Raw genomic sequence first — 18,053 nt, 5'->3', positions numbered from 1 at the left:
AGCCCTGTTGTCCTGCATCTTCATATAAGACAGCCAAGTTGGTATAGTGAAAAAATACTGCCTTGGCTTGAAAGCCAGACTAAACCCTCACAGAGGTACTGCAGTAACTTCTGTGTTTTGTCACTATTGTTCTTGTCTTGGTGATCAGCCATAGTAGATGTGTGTGGTGTGTGTGTGTGTGTGTGTGTGTGATCCCACATGGAATTGAGATCCATCTGCATCCCAAACTCTCCAGTGGCCTCCCCTGAGCACAGGAGACATGGTATTCGGTGGACACACATACACACACACATACACACATACATACAGCTGTCATCACATTGAACAACACACATCTGCCCCTCCCCCTCTGCCATTTCTGCCTCTGTTCTCAATAGAGCAATGGCTTTCAAACGTTCTGTAGAGATGTCCTTTAGCCAAAGTGTCATGTAGAAAGCCAGCATGTGACTCGAGAGGCAGGGCTGAGATGGGGCTGAGCAAGGCGTCCCCACCGAGCTTCTCACTCACCCCCGGGCACTTCTAAACCCACCCAGGAGCCCTTGGGATTTGTGGGAACCCCATGTGAGAAATGCCACAGTGGAATGTTTTTTTTCCCAAATCCATAGGGTGGAATTCCTGATGGTAACGCTATCTCTGATCTATTGTGTTGGAGGTCTGCCTGCTACTGCACAAGGTCCATCCCCTTCTCCTTTGTACCCCAGAATCCTGAGCTGGCCTCCCCCAAGGATGATACATTTGATGTGTATTAAAGGTGGCTCACACACACCATCCCCTATAAGGTCTACAGAGACGCACTCCTACACACACACACACACACACTCACACACACACCATCCCCTGTGAGGTCTACGGAGATACACTCCTACATACACACACACGCATGCACACACACACCATCCCCCATAGGTTCCACAGAGACACACTCCCACACACACTCTGCAGGTGATCACATGCATACACACGCACACCCCCACACACACCACACCCTAGGAGGTCTACAGAGACACACTTCTACATACACACCCACCCACACACATACAGTCCCCTGGGAGGTCTACAGAGATGCACCCCTACATACACACCCACCCACAGACATACAGTCCCCTGGGGGGTCTACAGAGATGCACCCCTATACACACACACACATGCACACACACACACCATCCCAAGAGGTCTACAGAGACGCACTCCTACACACAGTGTGCAGGTGATCACACACATATGCACACACATGCATACACCCCACCCCCTGGGAGGTCTACAGAGACACACTTCTACATACACACCCACCCACACACATACAGTCCCCTGGGAGGTCTACAGAGATGCACCCCTATACACACACACACACACACACACCATCCCAAGAGGTCTACAGAGACGCACTCCTACATACAGTGTGCAGGTGATCACACACATATGCACACACATGCATACACCCCACCCCCTGGGAGGTGTACAGAAACACACTGCTACACACATTCTGCAGGTGACCACACACACATGTGCACACACTCACACACACACACACCACCCCCTACAGAGACACACTCCCACACCCGCTCTGCATGCCTTCAAGAGCACAGACAGCTCATGACATGGGGTCAGAGGCTCCAAGGCGGCCTGATGTCTGACGCTCTTCCTGACTCAGCTCTGCCTTCAGAAGTCCTGCCACAGAGAGGACGGACAGAGGGTGGGGCCAGAGCCAAGATCACAGGTGCCTCGCAGCGCTGTGTGCACAGCGGGTGCTCAGCAAACACGGCGCTGCTCCATTCACACACACGCAACATTTGCTTTTGAATCAAGGATGGAGGCTGAAACTCTCACACCTGCAGGATGAGAATGAAACAGCGATTGGAACATGGATGGATTACACTCGGTCTGTGTTCCCTTTTCCTCGGTTTGCTGGATTATGGCCTCAGCAAATAAGATGGTACTGGGATTTCACAACTGCTTAAAAGTCAGAATGAGTGGGTTTGCGTAAAAACAAAAACCAGAAAGATCAAGAAAAAATCTTTTGTGTTCCTGCAAATTCTCATAGCTGGAGTGATCCCGGGAAGAGAACGTGCAACTCAAACAGTTCTCACAGACCCCAAGGACATCTCCGTGGACCCGAGACCATATTGATGAGTCTGAGAGGTGCGTGGTCCTGCAAATGTGCTGGGAGCCTGACAGCCCAACAAGCCTCAGAGGCTGAGAAACTCTTGAAGGCACACAGACAGGCTCTCTAAACCAATCTTTCCATTGTGCCTCATCCCTGCTCAAGTCTCCTTTCATCTTCACTAGCAACCGAATTTCCATTCTCAGGATGACCAGTGACCCAGCCACAGAATGCTGACCCCCAGGTCCCTGAGGCTGAGGGCTCCGGAAGAGCCAGGTAACACCTGCGACAGGCAGAGGTGTGAAGGAGTCAGGTTTGTTGTCTGTGGGTTAATCCTTCTTCCCTTGCATGTAACTCGGTAAACACAAAACTTCAAGCTGCACCTAAAACCATGCTGAAATGAGAGAACCTCTGTATCTGTTGATGACTGATCTTTTATTGGGACTTTCCCCCAAATTTTTTCTATAATTTAATGGAAGTGGCAATGCCATCCAAACCTCAAAATTCTGAGACATCCTAGAATTGCACACAGCACCTGGAGTCTTTTATCTGGGAAAGTGCTTCTTCTACAATGATTAGCCCTTGTCTCTTCCCTCAGACATAAAATTGCATTCACGTTTTATGAATCAGCCAAAAATACTCATTTATATTAGATATTGAGTATGCAAAAGTGGCTGCCATCACTTCTCGCTGAATTTCTGAATTTTCCACCTGCATCGTAGAGATAAACTCATTATTATACTAGTCTTTCTCCCCTTCCATCCAATCTCTGCTCCATTTCCATTTGAAAAAAGCTGATTTATTCTAAATCACTATTGACACTCGGCTCTGCACACTGCGTGTCCTGTGCCACCAGCACAAGTGGACTTCCTCACCCCTTCCCTGGGGAAGCTGGTGCACACGGCACAGGCTCTTAGAATCAATCACGTCTCCATACATGACTGGCACTAAACACAAAAGCGCAGAATAATGGATCGACACATTAGACCTTGGGTCTTGGGGTCAAGTTTGGAGATAGAACTCCGTGAATTTCCAAGACGGAAGAATTAATTAAAAATTGCTCCAAAATTGCCCGTCAATAAGGGTCCTTGAAGAGCCTTCGCTGGTGACTGGATTTCTGTGCGTTCTTCTGACGCTGCTGATCAATTTGCTCTCTAAATGATAATTCCACTGACATTTGCCTTATTGCTTTGCAATGCAAATGAATATTCCATCTCTGCTCCCAAGGAGCATAGAGCAAATAATCAATATGGAGTGTCAGGGAGCCGCCCACCGGGTGTGAAGCTGGCTCATCCACACCACTCCAGTTTCTATATGGGTTGGTGCAGTCTGACTGCATAGCAACTTCACGTGTGAGGACAGCCGGTGCTCAGAGGGCTGGGGAGGGTGCACAAACGCCTGGGGGCAGCAGCAGACAGAGCCAGTATTTACCCAGCTCACTTTTCTACTGCACTGAGACATTAAATTGTGACCAGCTCTGCTCAGGACTCAGCTTCACAGGGCTATCTACCGAGGTGTGACTTCCTAATGACACTGCATGTTGGCCTCACATCTTCCTAAAGAGCCCATGGTTGTTTCTGTTTTTGTTTTTCTTTTTTCCTAGCAGAACTGGCTGATCCATGCACGTTCCCAGAAAGAATGATCTTAGTATTCAAGAACCAAAGCTAACGAGTATTGTCTGTGTAGGGACTCAGTGACACAAGGCAGTGCAGGTGTGTGGGAGCAGATCCGGCTGCTCAGGGGAGCAAGTCTGCCTTGCGAGGTGAGAGCAGGAAGGAACGCTCTATATCATGGTCTGGGGGTGGAAGAGAAGACCCCATCCTGGACCAGGGACCTGTGTCCCTAGCTTTGCTTCCACAGGATAGGGAGAAGGAAGTGCATGGCCATCACATGCATGACAGATGGGAGGTGACCAGCCATGGGCAGGCGCTACCCCCTGGTCCCCTGCAACCTGGCAGAGTCACGGCAGAGCCAGGTCAGCAGGGCACTGAGGCGCTCTTGTAGGAGTCTGTGCTCTGGTTTGGAAGGATCCACCCAGGGACTGTTTGATGTTGGTTGCTCTTCTTCCTTTGGGAGGGTAGAGGCTGCTTGTCACATTGTTGCTGTCCTATTGGTTAGCACATAAATTCTTCCTCCAACAGGCTCAGATAAGCCCCTAGACCTTCTGTTACAGTTCATACAAAAACTATCTCCTATATGGTTTTTATAATTTTGAATAACCAACTCCAAATTGTGCGGAACAGGGAAAAGTTACAGTGGGACACAAAATAAACTATGATGTAAAAATGTTACTAAGTTACACATTCGTGAACCACTTAGAAACAATTAACTCAGAGCCCTCAAATCAAGGCCTTATTCTCCAGGGGTTCAGCCAGCACTGAACAAAACCCCCGAGACCAGCACCGACTTTTCAAGTGCAAGGGTAGATAGAATTAGAGCTCATCCCAGCAGCGAAAGAGACGCTGGCATTATTCCAGCAGGACGCAGGCTAGGATGGCAGGTGCAATGGGACAAAGGCATTTTTGTTTAAAATGACACTTGGCTAAGAAGAAGGACAATTATAGGGGTGGCGTACACCATGGTTAAGTGAAGCCGTGGTCTGACCGTGCTGGTGTGGTTGTGGCAGGGCAGAGGAGGTTTGCAGGAGCAAAGATAACACAGCCTGGCTGGGGCACTAAAGGCTGTGGCAGGTCTCTGCACAGCCCTTCTGGCGCTGGCTTTGGCCACAAATGTCGCCTCCTGCGGGTGCTGCTGGCAGGAGCCCTGTGTGCCTCTTGGGGTCCAGGGTGGGACCTGAGCTTGACACCCAGTGCCCGCCTGGTTGCTCACCATCCTCTTTGGTCCGGGTGAAGATCTGCTCGCTGCGGACCCCGTCCCCCGCTCGGGTGAAGGCCAGAACCTGGATGCTGTAGTTGGTGTATTTCTCCAGCCCGTCCAGCTCCAGGGAACGCTGCACCGTGGTCACGTTCTTAATCTCTCCCAGCTCTAGGAAACAAGAACAAGAAAACACAATCCTATTACTGAGCCGGCCAGGGCTCACGTGCCCATGCTATCCTTGCTGTCCATTTGTCTGTCGGTCCATCATCCATCCATCCCAAGCTGAAATCACTCAGAGGGATGATGCTAAGTCTATGGGTGGTGCCGATGCTAGTGACCATTTGCAAACGGCCATTCACAAACGACCATTCACACCAAACTGCTCCAGAACACCAGGCAAAACATCAGTCTAAAAAAAGAGGGACATTCACTCCACACTCCGTGCCACATAGCCAGTGTCACACCTTGGCTCCAGCTCACGGGCGCCCCCATCCGCTGCGCATAAGCATAGCCCTGCCATCCACACGTGGTGAGCTTCTGACCCGTGTTGCTCTCTCTGTTGGATCCGTTCTACCGTCACTCTGAAACCTTTGCAAGTCAGGACGCCTGTTTTCTTGAAACAAAATCTCTTTTAGCACTCGTGTATTTTAAGTACTCAACTTCATCTTGAGTAGGAGCTAAGATTGACTTTCTTAGCACACGTCAAGTACAAGACACAGCCTTGCTAACTGCAGTCCCCAGCCTGCCCAGAACTTACTCATCTTGCAAACTGAAACTTTGTATTCTTTGGGGACAAAAGACGATGGAGTCTCTGTAGCAATTAGCTTCCTTGTGCCGATCATTTCACAGTAGATACACATGCAGAAGCATCAAGTGTGTATCTCTTAAATAGATGAAATGTTCTCAATTTTATCTTTGTAAAAGTTGGAAAAAAAACTAAACTCGAATTTCAATAAGAAAGCACCCGTGTGACCTGAGCTGGGTGGTGCAGCGAACGCCTGTTGTCACCTGGAGCGAACTCTCCCAGCGTCACAGCTGAAGTGACTTCAGTGTGTCAGACTTGGCGTTAGCTAAAAATGGCTTGATCTCCGCAGTGGGTTGAGCTAATTATAGTCACAAGGGGGAACAGGCCGCTGCCTTACCTTTGGCAGAGCACACATGGCAACTTGAGAAAACTCACAAATGATGTTAGGAACACGGGCGTGTGGCCCCTGTATTTTGAAGTGAGTCACCTGCAAAGCAGGACTCAGAGCAGCCCCCAAGCCTGAGCGATGGCTCATCCCAAGTGGGCTCCACACCCACGTCTGCCTCCTAAGAGGCTGCCGGGATGCCAGGCAGAGCTCCAGGGGCGTTCTCTGTCAAGAGGCTGGCTGGAATAAGACTCCTCTTTGGATCAGTCCATTTGGGAAGCACTGAGAGCCGTATGTCAGTCTCTCTGGCTCTCCCGGGCCTCAGTGAAGACAGCTAACATCCCAGCATGCTTTCTGAGGGGTCAGCGTTGTCCGGGGTACAAATACGCACTCACATAACTGGACTGCAAGCCCGCGGCTGCTACAACGCCTTCATTGCATTCGAGGAAACCGAGAGACAGAGGGGCTTCATTGCATTTTCCCTGCTGGTGCACGCATGTGTGTGTGTGTGTGCATGTACATGCACCTGTGTGTAGTCTCTGACACCAAGTAGATCCTCTAGATCTGAAGAGATCTTGAAGAGATCTGTAGATCCATTCAGAAAAATGAAAGCGAGGGTTGAATGTGGAAACTGCCATCCTTTGGAGGGGAGAGTCGCTGCTGCATCACGGATATTTTGCCAGCCCCAGGCACTGCAGCCCCGGCTGACAGCTCAGCATCTGTTCCCCTCGGAGAGGGCCGTTCCCAGCGTGAAGGCTGACGGCGGAAAACAGCTGTGCTCCGGAGCCTGCGGCGACCACAGCTGTTCGGTTAGGTCTGGCCAGGGTGCGACTTTCTGAGGACGGGATGGCGCTCAGACCTCTCAGCACATCGGGTGTATTGGACCACGCAATCGATCATATTGACCAGGTCCTCGAGATCCGATCACACTAACAACCAAATGCTTTCCCACGTGTGTCCTGGAAAGTGCCACGGCCACAGACCACTGCCAGAGGTGCCGTGTCCCCTCTCAGCCCCTGTGTGGATCCTGTGTCCTGTGTGTGCTGTGTGTTCTGTGTGTCGTGTGCAGGTGGCGGTCACAGTGTGTTGTATGGGTTCACTATGGGTGCCATGAGCTGTAGTATGTGTTGTATGTGATGTGGTATGTATATGTCTGTGTTGTGTGTCTGTGTTGTTTTTGTGGAACTATGTGGCATATGTAGGGTGTGTGTGTTTGGTGTGTAACTGGGGTATATGTTGTAGTTTGTGTGGATGTGGTAGGTTTGTGTTTTGTGTGTATGGTGTGTGTTAAGTGTTTGTGTTGTATATTGCATGTCCAAAGGTTTGAAAAAACTTCCTGGAAAGTGCATATTGTAGAAAAACCATGCCTGGATTTCAAAATTTTGTAGCAAAATACATTTTTTTAAAGATTTATTTATTACTTATTTGAAAGGCAGAGCTACAGAGAGGCACAAGCGGGGGGGGGGTGGAGAGAGAGAGAGAGAGAGAGAGAGAGAGAGAGAGAATCTTCCATCCACCAGTTCACTCCCCAAATGGCTGCAATGGTTGGAGCTGCGCTGATCCAAAGCCAGGAGCCAGGAGTTTCTTCCAGGTCTCCCATGCAGGTGAAGGGGCCTAAGGACTTGGGCCATCTTCTACTACTTTCCCAGGCAATAACAGAGAGCTGGATCGAAAGTGGAGCAGCTGGGACTCAAACCAGTCCCCATACAGTATGCCGGCACTGCAGGTGGTGGCTTTACCCATTATGCCAAAGAGCTGGGTCCCAAAATATACACTTTTAAAAATTCCATTTTCCATAAAGTTTTGAGGTCCTCTTGTATGTGGTATGTGTGTGATATGTGTGTTTATTGTGTGCACTGTGTGTGTATGTGAAGAGTAGATATGGTATGTGTGTGTGATGTGTATAAGTGGTGTATATGTACATTGTATGTGTGGTATGTGTGCATTTTGGTGTTGTGGGTGTGTGTATCTGTGTGTGCTGTGGTGTGTGTGCACTGTGTGTATGGGTGTATGTGTATATAGGTGTGTACGCACTGTGTATGGGGACATGTGTGTGATGGATGTTGTATGTGTGTCCTATGTGTGGGGACATGTGTGTGTGGTATGTGTGTACTGTGCTTGGGCATATGTGTATGTGAGCATGTGCATTGTGTGAGGATGTGCATGTGTGTGCATTGTGTGGGGGGACATGTGTGTGGTGTGTTTGCCCTGTGTGGGGGGACATGTGTGTGGTGTGTGTGCCCTGTGTGGGGGGACATGTGTGTGGTATGTGTGCCCTGTGTGTAGGTGTATGTATATATGGGTGTGTGCATGCATGTGTTGTGTGTGCACTGTGTGTGGGTGTATGTGTATGTGGGTGTGTGTGCATTGTGTGGGGACATGTGTGTGCTGTGTGTGACCTGCGTGTGGGGACATGTGTGTGGTGTGTGTGCACTGTGTGTGGATGTATGTGTATGTGGGTGTGTGTGCATTGTGTGAAGATGTGTGTGTGGTGTTTTCTCAGGCTCAGCTGTAGAGCTGTTCCCAGCCACCCTGTGGTCAGCATCTGTGGGAACAGGGCTAAGGGGGGGTCCACAGCCTGTGAGTGCAGGGGGCCCAGGAGTTCCACGAGGCCCTGCTGTTGCAGGAGCAGCTGGGGGAGCACTCACAGCAGGTCCGGCTTCCAGGAGCTTCTTTCTTCTCTTTGGGCCATGATGTGCAGAACTCGTACCCTAGCCATTAACCACATTATTTACCCTGAATTCCATGAGAGAACGTGTCTTTAGAAACTGCAAACTTGGGGCTGGCTCTGTGGCGCACTAGGTTAATCCTCTACCTGCAGTGCCAGTATCCCATGTGGACACTAGTTCTAGTCCCGGCTGCTCCCCTTCCAAACCAGCTTTCTGCCATGACCTGGAAAGGCAGTGGAGGATGGCCCAAGTGCTTGGGCTCCTGCACCTGCATAGGAGACTGGGAAGTGGATCCTGGCCCCTGGCTTCAGATCAGCGCAGCTCTGACCATTGCGCCATTTGGGGAGTGAACCAATGGAAGGAAGACCTGTCTCTCTGTCTCTCCCTCTCACTGTATGTAACTCTACCTCTCAAATAAATAAATAAAATCTTTTAAAAAACCTGCAAGTTTTACCACGCATTCATTGAACAATTGTGTGTTTGAATGTTCACGTCTGAAAGGCTTTAAACTTACAAAGCACCATCACCCATCTTGGAACAGGATGCCACAGGGGGCGTCAGGAAATCGGAGTGATGTGTGACAGCACGGATGGGTGGGAAGCACATGATTCTGGAACCATTTCCAACAGCACAGTGACGGGAAGGCTGGGAGTGAGACTGCCTTCGATGAGTGTGCTGCAGGCTGTAACGCCATCGATTGAAGATGAGGAGCAAAACCAGACGAGCCTGTGCAGCGATGCCAGGAGTGTTTCATGCCTTCGGTGGGGGATGTTTGCAAGCGTTCATTGTTCTACCCTCTGCAGCATTCGTAGAGCAAGGGATGATGCTAAAGAATTGTCTGCCTTGGTCTGGCTCTCCCTCTGTGGGGCCGTGGGGACTGGGGTAGTGGCCATTTCCCCGGCCCCTGGACTGACCCACAGGGCAGTCACAAAGGGCCAGTTCTCAGCCATGAGCCATGTGGCTGAGGGCAAGATCCTTCTAGAACACCTCCCAGTGCTGGGTGGTAAGTGAGGTGCTAAAGGCTGGCCCTGAGCATAGAGAAACAAGTCTAGTTTGACACACAGACGGCTAAGGCTCAAACGTGGGACCTGACCTGGCAGGTGATCTTACTATGCAAATGTGTCGTCTCTCTTTTATTCCAGAACAAAGGTGGAGGCCCCAAGACCTCCTGTGTTCTGATCACCTGCATGGAGGCAGGTACATGCTTGGCAGCACAGATGGGTGGTCCTGAGCAGGGAGCCTGACTCTGGGGGTCTTGGCCCTTTGAGTATACTTCAAAAAGTTCAGGAAAAAAATGCTTAATTAAAAAAAGCAAAACAAAACAAAACTTCAAGGCCAGCCCTGTGACGAGAAGGTTAAGCCGTGGCCTGCAGCACTGTCATTCTATGTGGGTGCTGTTTTGAGTCCTGGATGCCCTACTTCTGATCCAGCTCCCTGCTAATGTGCCTGGGAAAGCAGCAGAAGATGGCCTGAATACTTAGGCCCCTGCACCCACTTGGGAGACCCAGATGAGGCTCCTGGCTCCTGGCTTTGGACCAGCCCAGCCCTGGCCATTGCAGACATCTGGGGAGTGAATCAGCAGATGGAAGATACCTCTCTCTCTCTCTCTCTCTCTCTCTCTCTCTCTGTGTCTTTCTCACACTTTCTTTCTGTTTCTACCTGTCTCTGTTTTTCTTTCAAATAAATCTTTTTTTAAAAAAGATTTGGTAAAAGTGCCTGTTATTTTAAAAATTACATATGTGTTTCAAAAGCATTTTACACCAAAATCAATTTACCATTTAAATATATTTTGCATGAACTTTTTGAAGTGTCTTTGGATTCACCCAAACTCCCAGGGCTGCTTACCATATGGGAGGGTCTGAAGTGGGGGGCACGCTCAGCTCGGGCAGGTGATGGGGAGGAGGTGGGACAGAGGGGGCCGGGGAGGAGGCAGGTGTGAGCCAACTGGGACTTGGGGCCCAGGCAGTGAGTGGACACTGGGGGGCCATTCTTGTCGCAGGCTGCAGCCCAGGGGTACTGGCAGGCTCACACAGTGGGGCTCAGCCTGGCTCCCCCACACCCACAATCTGGGAGCAAAGACACCAGAAACTTCTGGCCACAATCTGGCCACCACCTGGAAGGTCCTTTATACACAGCCTTGTACCAAACAATCCACAGGGTTTTGTTGCACAAATTGAGAGAAACACACGCACACACACAATTACACACACACTGACACACACACACACCAGAAAGATTGAAGGAGAGAAGAAGGATGGAGAGAAGAGACACAAATGGAGGTGCCGGGCTGAGGGGTCCCTCGAGGAGAGCGTAACCCCCTCTCAAGGGGGCCTGCGATCCCCCTGACTCCCCCTTCCTGTTCAACTCCAGGGCCAGAAACCCTCCCCTGCTGAGTTCAAGCTGAGGCGTAGGACCAGGGCAATGCTTAGGACACGTGTCACATAGAACATTCTACCCAGAGGTCAAGGTTTGGGGGCTGCCTGCAGAGCCCTGGCATAGAGAAACTCACCAACAGCACTCCTGCACACTGTCCCGGTGTCCCCCGCCCCAACCTTCACACTGCTTTCTGAAAGCTGTGTGACATGTAAGGGGTTTGTAGGCGCTGCTCAGAGGTTGGCCGGGAGATCACAGAACAGAGAACGCCCATTGGCAGAGGTGGCTTCCATATCCGGAGTGCCCGGTTGGAAGTGGGGTCTGGCAATCCCGCCATGCACCTGCTGGAGAAGACGCAGAGCCCAGGTTTAATCGTCTTACCTCCGTCTATGAGGTTGGCCCAGTAAATGACTCTGAACCCCTGCAGGATCCCATTCAGAGCTTCCTTGGAGAGTGTGGACCAGGAGATGGATATGCTCTCTGGTGATGTTGCTATGGCTTGGACATTTTCAGGAGGGTAGCTGGGCACTGCAATGGAACGATCAGAATCTGTAGTAACTGGGGGGAGGGGTCCTTTAGCAAAGCAGTGGAGTTCAAGATTTCAATGCATACGCTAAGGAAGGGCTGTACTGAAGCTCCTCCCCCAGTCCCACTTCCTTATACAAATATTATGACAGCTCAGCTTCTGTCTTAATAGATTCCCTAGTCTCTCTTCTCAAGTTAATTGCTTCATTTTCAAAAGGACTCATCCCGAACTTGAGGGCTTGTCTGACCTTCCGGCCAGAGGCTGGTCTGAGCTGTCCCCATCACTCCTGCACGGCGCCCCCAGTTGTAGGTTACCGTTTCCTTATACAAACCACTTCCTCCACTTGCATCACAGTTTCCCTTACCCATCCCCACCTGCACCCTATCCCTCAGTACCATACCATCTTGTCAGAGGAAAGAGAAAGTAGACACGGGGCAGGTTGGAAGGATAGTCCACGTGTTTTTAGCATTATTTTAATGTAAGCCTTATGTATGGGGGCTAGGAGAGGGTGCAACATATTAACCCAAGCATGCATTTAATGAGACAACCAAATCACTCTCAGGAAGATGATAAAGAAACTTCTAGGGACTGAAGAGTTTGCAGCCTGTAAGAAGTGCTGGAAATGAGAGCGGCAAACCTGTGCTCAGATGGCCAGCAGCCCAAGTACGGACAGCACAGCCTGAGGCCTTGGGTCGATGTTTGCTGCTACACTTAACCTCGGGTCCTATCTCTTTGCCTTAAACACCCTGTCTCTGGACACCAGGATTCTTTCTATTTTCAGCTCAAAATTTAACTTGTAGGTCAATTGCAGGGTTTTTGTGGAAGGAGCAATCAATTTATCTCAGTCACTAGGGGGCGCCTGCTCACTGTGCGATCTGCTCCAGAAAACAACTGGTTTGCTTGAAAATAGAAAGCAATCATTGAAAAGAAGATAGAAAAAAAAATACTGAAGAACAAGACACAAAGTAAACTTCTTAACACTGATCTGGGAGACATTCTTAGGAAATCGGATCTCTGCTTTGAGACAGTTCTCTGTAGTAAGAGTGTGAAATTCACTTGGAGAAATCCCAGTTCTTGCGTCTGAAATGAGTGGGGATGATTCTGGGTTTGCAGTGCAGCCCGCCCAAGTGGAAACAAAGCAAGGCGGTGGTGGGAGGCCCCGGGCCACTCTCCCACTGGACACCCCACGGGTCGCTGCCCTTGCAAAGCCCACAGAGGGCCCGGCTGCCAGCAGCCGTGTGGTGCCCAGGGCATGCCCTGGGGACACAAAGCCCTGCCCAGGCGCCGGACCTACCGTCCTCGAGGGTGGTGGTGATGATTTCCTGAGAAGAGGGTCCCGTGCCGGCCCGGTTGCAGGCCTGCACCACCAGGCCGTACTGGGTGAACTTGTTGAGGTTGTCCAGGGTGTACACCTCGCTGTCCCCGGTGGTGTCGATACTGATGATGTTGAACTGGAAGTTGCCCCCCGTGCTGTACTCTCGGTAACCTATTTGGTAGCCGCGGATAATCCCGTTTTGCAAATGTTTCTTGGGGGCCTGGACGGGAAAGAGGGGAATACAATTTAGAGGAGGCTTGGCATAGAAGAAGAGTGGAATCGACACCACAGCAGCTTGGGAAAACGGGAAGAGGGTCAAACGACAAGGCAACAGGTGCAGCAGGGGCCCGGTCACAAACCCATACACAGTGCCCCCCAAGCCACCGGGGACACATTCTGAGACCCACAGTCGGCGCCCGAAACAGGGGACAGTATCATGTTCTCTCTCTACCTGGTTCCTATTTTTTCCTATCCAGGGGCATCTATGAGAGAGTTTGGTTCTAAACTCAGTAAGAGAGGAATGATGATTGATAATAGAACAATAAGAGATGGTATTGCAGTTATTTAAAACTTACAAATTGCTTACTTCCAGAATTTTCCATTTAATATTTTCTGGAGTAACTGAAGCCCCAGAAAGTGATATGAGAGCTTGGGGTACCACTGGGGTGCATGTAGCGTGCTTGCTCCTTGCTCGACGCCCCCTCCTCTTCTGTACGGGGGCACTGTTACGCCCATCAGCACCCTCACGTGTCACAGGGTTGGTGGGAATGCAGACTAACTACTGTCTTCAGTAGTTAGTAGTTAGTAGTTCAGTAGTTAGTGGTTCAGTAGTTAGTAGTTAGTGGTTCAGTAGTTAGTAGTTCAGTAGTTAGTCTACACTGCATGGGAGAAGTAACATCACACTGCTTTTGCTAACACAAGGCACTTTTTTAAAAAAAATTTCCCAAAGAAACCTTTGATTTAAGGAATACAAACTTCATGCATTTCATAAGTACACAATTTTAGGAATATAGGGATTCTTCCCACCATACCCACCCTCTTACCCACACTCCCACCTCTCCTCCTCCCTGTCCCATTCTCCACTAAGATCCATTTCCATTTAACTGTATACACAGAAGCCCAACTCTATAATAAGTTGAGTTCAACAGTTTGCACACACACTCACACACACACACAAAGAAAAACAACTGTTTCTCAACAGTCGAGACAAGGGCTGTTCAAAGTCATTGCATCTCGAAGTTAATTTCACTGTTTTTTAAAGAAACTTAAATAACTTTAAAGAAGCACCCAAGAATGACACATCTTTTGCCAGCACTTAGACACAACTATAACTTGTGAGACATAAGAATATCCTCCACTTAATACATTAAAAGAAAGTAAGTCCTTGAGAATGACTTTTATCATTAGTTAAGGAAACACCTAAGAAAACAAGCAATGGAGTTGGACACTTAGGCATAACTAAAGCTTATGAGACATAAGACGATCCTCCACTTAATACACTAAAATGACATGAATCTTTGAGAACACTCTGTGTGGTTCTTATGGCAAGACTCTTTGCTTATGTCTTCTTGGAATTTGTTCGCTCTTTCAACAACCTGTCTGATTTAGTACAGGGACTTGACAGCCATGTGAGATTTTTGTTTTCCTAGTTGTTGTAGCTAATCCTGAGCTCTGAGCTCATAGCTTCCTTGATACACACAATGTCCATGCATCCCTGAATCCACAGATATACAGCGCTTCAGAAAGCTTGTGGGAAGAGGGAATTAAATTTATTTTCGTGAAGAACTTTGAAGTCCAGGCATACCAGTGCTCTTCAAAAAGTTCATGGAAAATGTGCATTGTGAAAAAGTTGCACGGATTTCAAAAATGGTTTGCACCAAAACAAACATCTTTGGATTCCATTCTCGTGGACGCTCTGGAGCGGATCTTATGTTTTGCATTGATGAGCTCCGGCTTTTCACTTTGTTTTCAAACAGGTCTCAAGATTCTAGATTTTGAAAATGCAATTATGTGGAAATTGCCTCCACAACTTCTGAACTGCGTTTACGCACTCCAATAAATAAGGCCGATTTCCCCGCAAGTCATCTCTACAAGCCCAGTTTACAGAAAATTCTGCCTTATTTCACGCAATTCTTAATGTCACACGTGACTCCACTATAAATGGTAATTTTTACACCCCAGGTCGATGTCTGCTAGAAACTCTGAGTAACAGTGCGACTGCTCTCTGGGAGGCTTTAGACCTCCCTAAGGCTGGCGGGGGGGGGGGGGGGGGCGGGGGGGGTCAGCTCAGCAGGGCTCGACACAGTATAGACAGAGCAGCCCAATGCCTACAAGGAAGCGTGTACAGGGGCGGGCGTGCGGGATCCCCAGTTCCCAGACCGAAGGCCTGGGTTTGAGTCCTGGCTCCACTCCTACCTCCACTTCCTGTTAATGCAGACTGGAGGAGGCAATGGTGATGATGGTCCATTGCCCCTGCCACCCCCAGGGAGGACCTGGACCGGGCTCCTGGCTTCCAGCTTGGGTGTGGCCAAGCCCTGGCTGTTGTGAGGATTGGGGAGTGAACCAGTGAATGGGAGTCTGTATCTCCCTGGGTGATTTCATAACAGCTTCAGTTGGCCATGAACGAGGTGAGAATTCTTTGTATTATTCTTTCAGACACAATGACAGTGTGGCAGCTTAGTGGCTGGTTTCATCACAGGGGGCAAGCCCAGGCACTCTCCTCGATTTTTCTTCAGATTCCAGTTGCGAAGTGAAATGGGTTGAATCGTGCCTTCAGCCATTCGGCAGGAGCAGTGTTTCCCCATCTTTGCTTCTCAGGGCTGTAGCCCGACCTACAGTTCCCCCACCCGAGGAAGAGGTGCTCCTCCCCATGCAAACACACTCGGAGTTCCCAGCCTCCGGCCCCCAGTCATCCTGCAGAGGAGAGGGAGTGGCTGCTATGGCCTCCAGGCTTCCCTGTGGGGTGGTGCAGGTGCCACTGCATTGTAACCCGAAAACAGGGAATGCTAATTGCATGCTCATTCTATCTCAAGACAGCTGTTTTTCTAAAAAGCACTGTGCTAAGATCATCTCTAGGCTATCTTTCTTCATTTTTTTTAAAAGATTTATTTATTTATATGAAAGTCAGATTTACAGGGAGAGAAGGAGAGGCAGAGAGAGAGAGGTCCTCCATCCACTAGCTCACTCCCCAGATGGCCTCAAGGGCCAGAGTTGTGCCAATCCAAGGCCAGGAGCCAGGAGCCTCTTCCAGGTCTCCCACATGGGCGTAGGGACCCAAGGACTTGGGCCATCTTCCACTGCTTTTCCAGGCCATAGCAGAGAGCTGGATCAGAAGTGGAGCTGCTGGGTCTCGAACCTGTGCCCATATGGGATGCCAGCACTTCAGGCGGCGGCTCTACCTGCTACACCACAGCGCCAGCCCCTTTCATTTTTAATGAGAACATTAGCTCTCACTGTCCCCTGATCACCACCACCAATCAGTACTCATCACTGTCACTGTCACCGTCACCAATACCATCACCTCCAAGTCCCCTGCTACAACCAACACCACCATGCTCACCACCACCATCTCCACCATCACTATCACCATCACCGTTAACACCACCACCGAGAGTGTCTCTACCACCATTACTGCCAACAACATTTCCATAGTAACCAACACCATCATCTCTACCACCTCCACCAGTACCAACATCACCGCCTCCACCTTTAGCCAACACTGTAATCAGCTTTACCCCTCCAACTCCTTTATCACATTTATCAACACCTCCACCATTTCCACCACCATCATCACTGATATTATCTCCATCACTCTCACCACCACCTCTGCCACTAGCCTGGTACCAACATCACAGCCCTCAGAACCACCTCTGTCACTGCCATCGTCTCCATCACCTCCACGTCCACCTGCACCTGTGGAATCCATGCTGCTTCCATTCATTGTGACAAGACTTTGGGTGTATATGGCCGGCGCCGCGGCTCACTAGGCTAATCCTCTGCCTCCGGCGCCAGCACCCTGGGTTCTAGTCCCAGCTGAGGTGCCGGATTCTGTCCCGGTTGCCCCTCTTCCAGTCCAGCTCTCTGCTGTGGCCCAGGAGGGCAGTGGAGGATGGCCCAGGTGCTTGGGCCCCTGTACCCGCATGGGAGACCAGGAGGAAGCACCTGACTCCTGGCTTCGGATCAGTGCAGCGCGCTGGCCTTAGCAGTCATTTGGGGGGTGAACCAACGGAAAAGGAAGACCTTTCTGTCTCTCTCTCTCAATGTCTAACTCTGCCTGTTAAAAAAAAAGACGACTTCGGGTGATTCATCCCAGGTCCTCTCACGATGACCGCAGCACGTCTGTTTAGTCACAGACGAGGAAGCCAACTGATGAAGCGTTCAAAACATCTTCCTCGGAGAAGTAGCAGCTGGAATCCCAATTCAGCTTTTAAATTTGGATATCGTTTTAGCTACGCTGAGAGCCTCCAGTAGGTTTCCTCATTTTTGTGAATTTGTTAACCAAGTTTGGAAAGTTACCATAAATAAAGCATGACTAATCAAAGGAAAACTTGGTAGGAAACATGCAGAGAAAGTATATTTTATGCATAAACGCAAGCAAAGGTTCTTGCTGTATCAGACAAAATTTCAGTTCTAGCATTCATCTGTAGCCAGAAGTCTTAGATTTGAATGTCGACATGTGTTTAGATGAAATAAATCTTGAAAGACATATTCTAAAAAAACCAGATTTCTTGGGAATTCAATACATTGGTGTTTGAAATTTCAGGGGCTCTGGCGCAGGTGCTCAAAGGTGATGCTGGGGGCTGACCGGGGCTCCTGGACAGCCAGTGCGTGAGGTGGGGAGCTGTGCCTCTCCGGGGACGCAGGTACCCACTTGTCTGGCAGTCAGCTTTCTGCCCTCCTACCTCAAGGTAGTGTATAATCATGTCCTTTACCGGAAAATTGCTTTGGATGATGGTGTTCACATTTCTGCTGAGAACGCACGTCTCCTTGGGATACAGGGAGAAGACAGGCTGGGCAAACGGAGGACATCTTGATGGGGAACACAGCTTTAGAGGGCGGTCCTGAGCTTTTTTTTTTTTAATTTGACAGATAGAGTTAGACAGTGAGAGAGAGAGACAGAGAG

The 18,053-nt window shown here is 49.7% G+C and overlaps 1 protein-coding gene across 1 annotated transcript in view; it reads right to left on the bottom strand.

Moving 5' to 3' along the window:
• Positions 1–18,053, bottom strand: part of DSCAM (DS cell adhesion molecule) — a 707,908-nt gene that overhangs the window by 93,578 nt on the left and 596,277 nt on the right. The window contains exons 18-20 of the mRNA XM_062174789.1: positions 12,911–13,151; positions 11,472–11,618; positions 4,931–5,086 (exon numbers count right to left, since the gene is read on the bottom strand). Of these exons, the coding sequence (XP_062030773.1) occupies positions 4,931–5,086; positions 11,472–11,618; positions 12,911–13,151 (544 nt within the window). The remainder of the gene's footprint in view (positions 1–4,930; positions 5,087–11,471; positions 11,619–12,910; positions 13,152–18,053) is intronic.

This window comes from Lepus europaeus, chromosome 2 (assembly GCF_033115175.1).
Source record: "Lepus europaeus isolate LE1 chromosome 2, mLepTim1.pri, whole genome shotgun sequence".
Lineage (NCBI taxonomy): Eukaryota > Metazoa > Chordata > Mammalia > Lagomorpha > Leporidae > Lepus > Lepus europaeus.
This window is presented reverse-complemented; position numbering and strand designations above follow the sequence as displayed.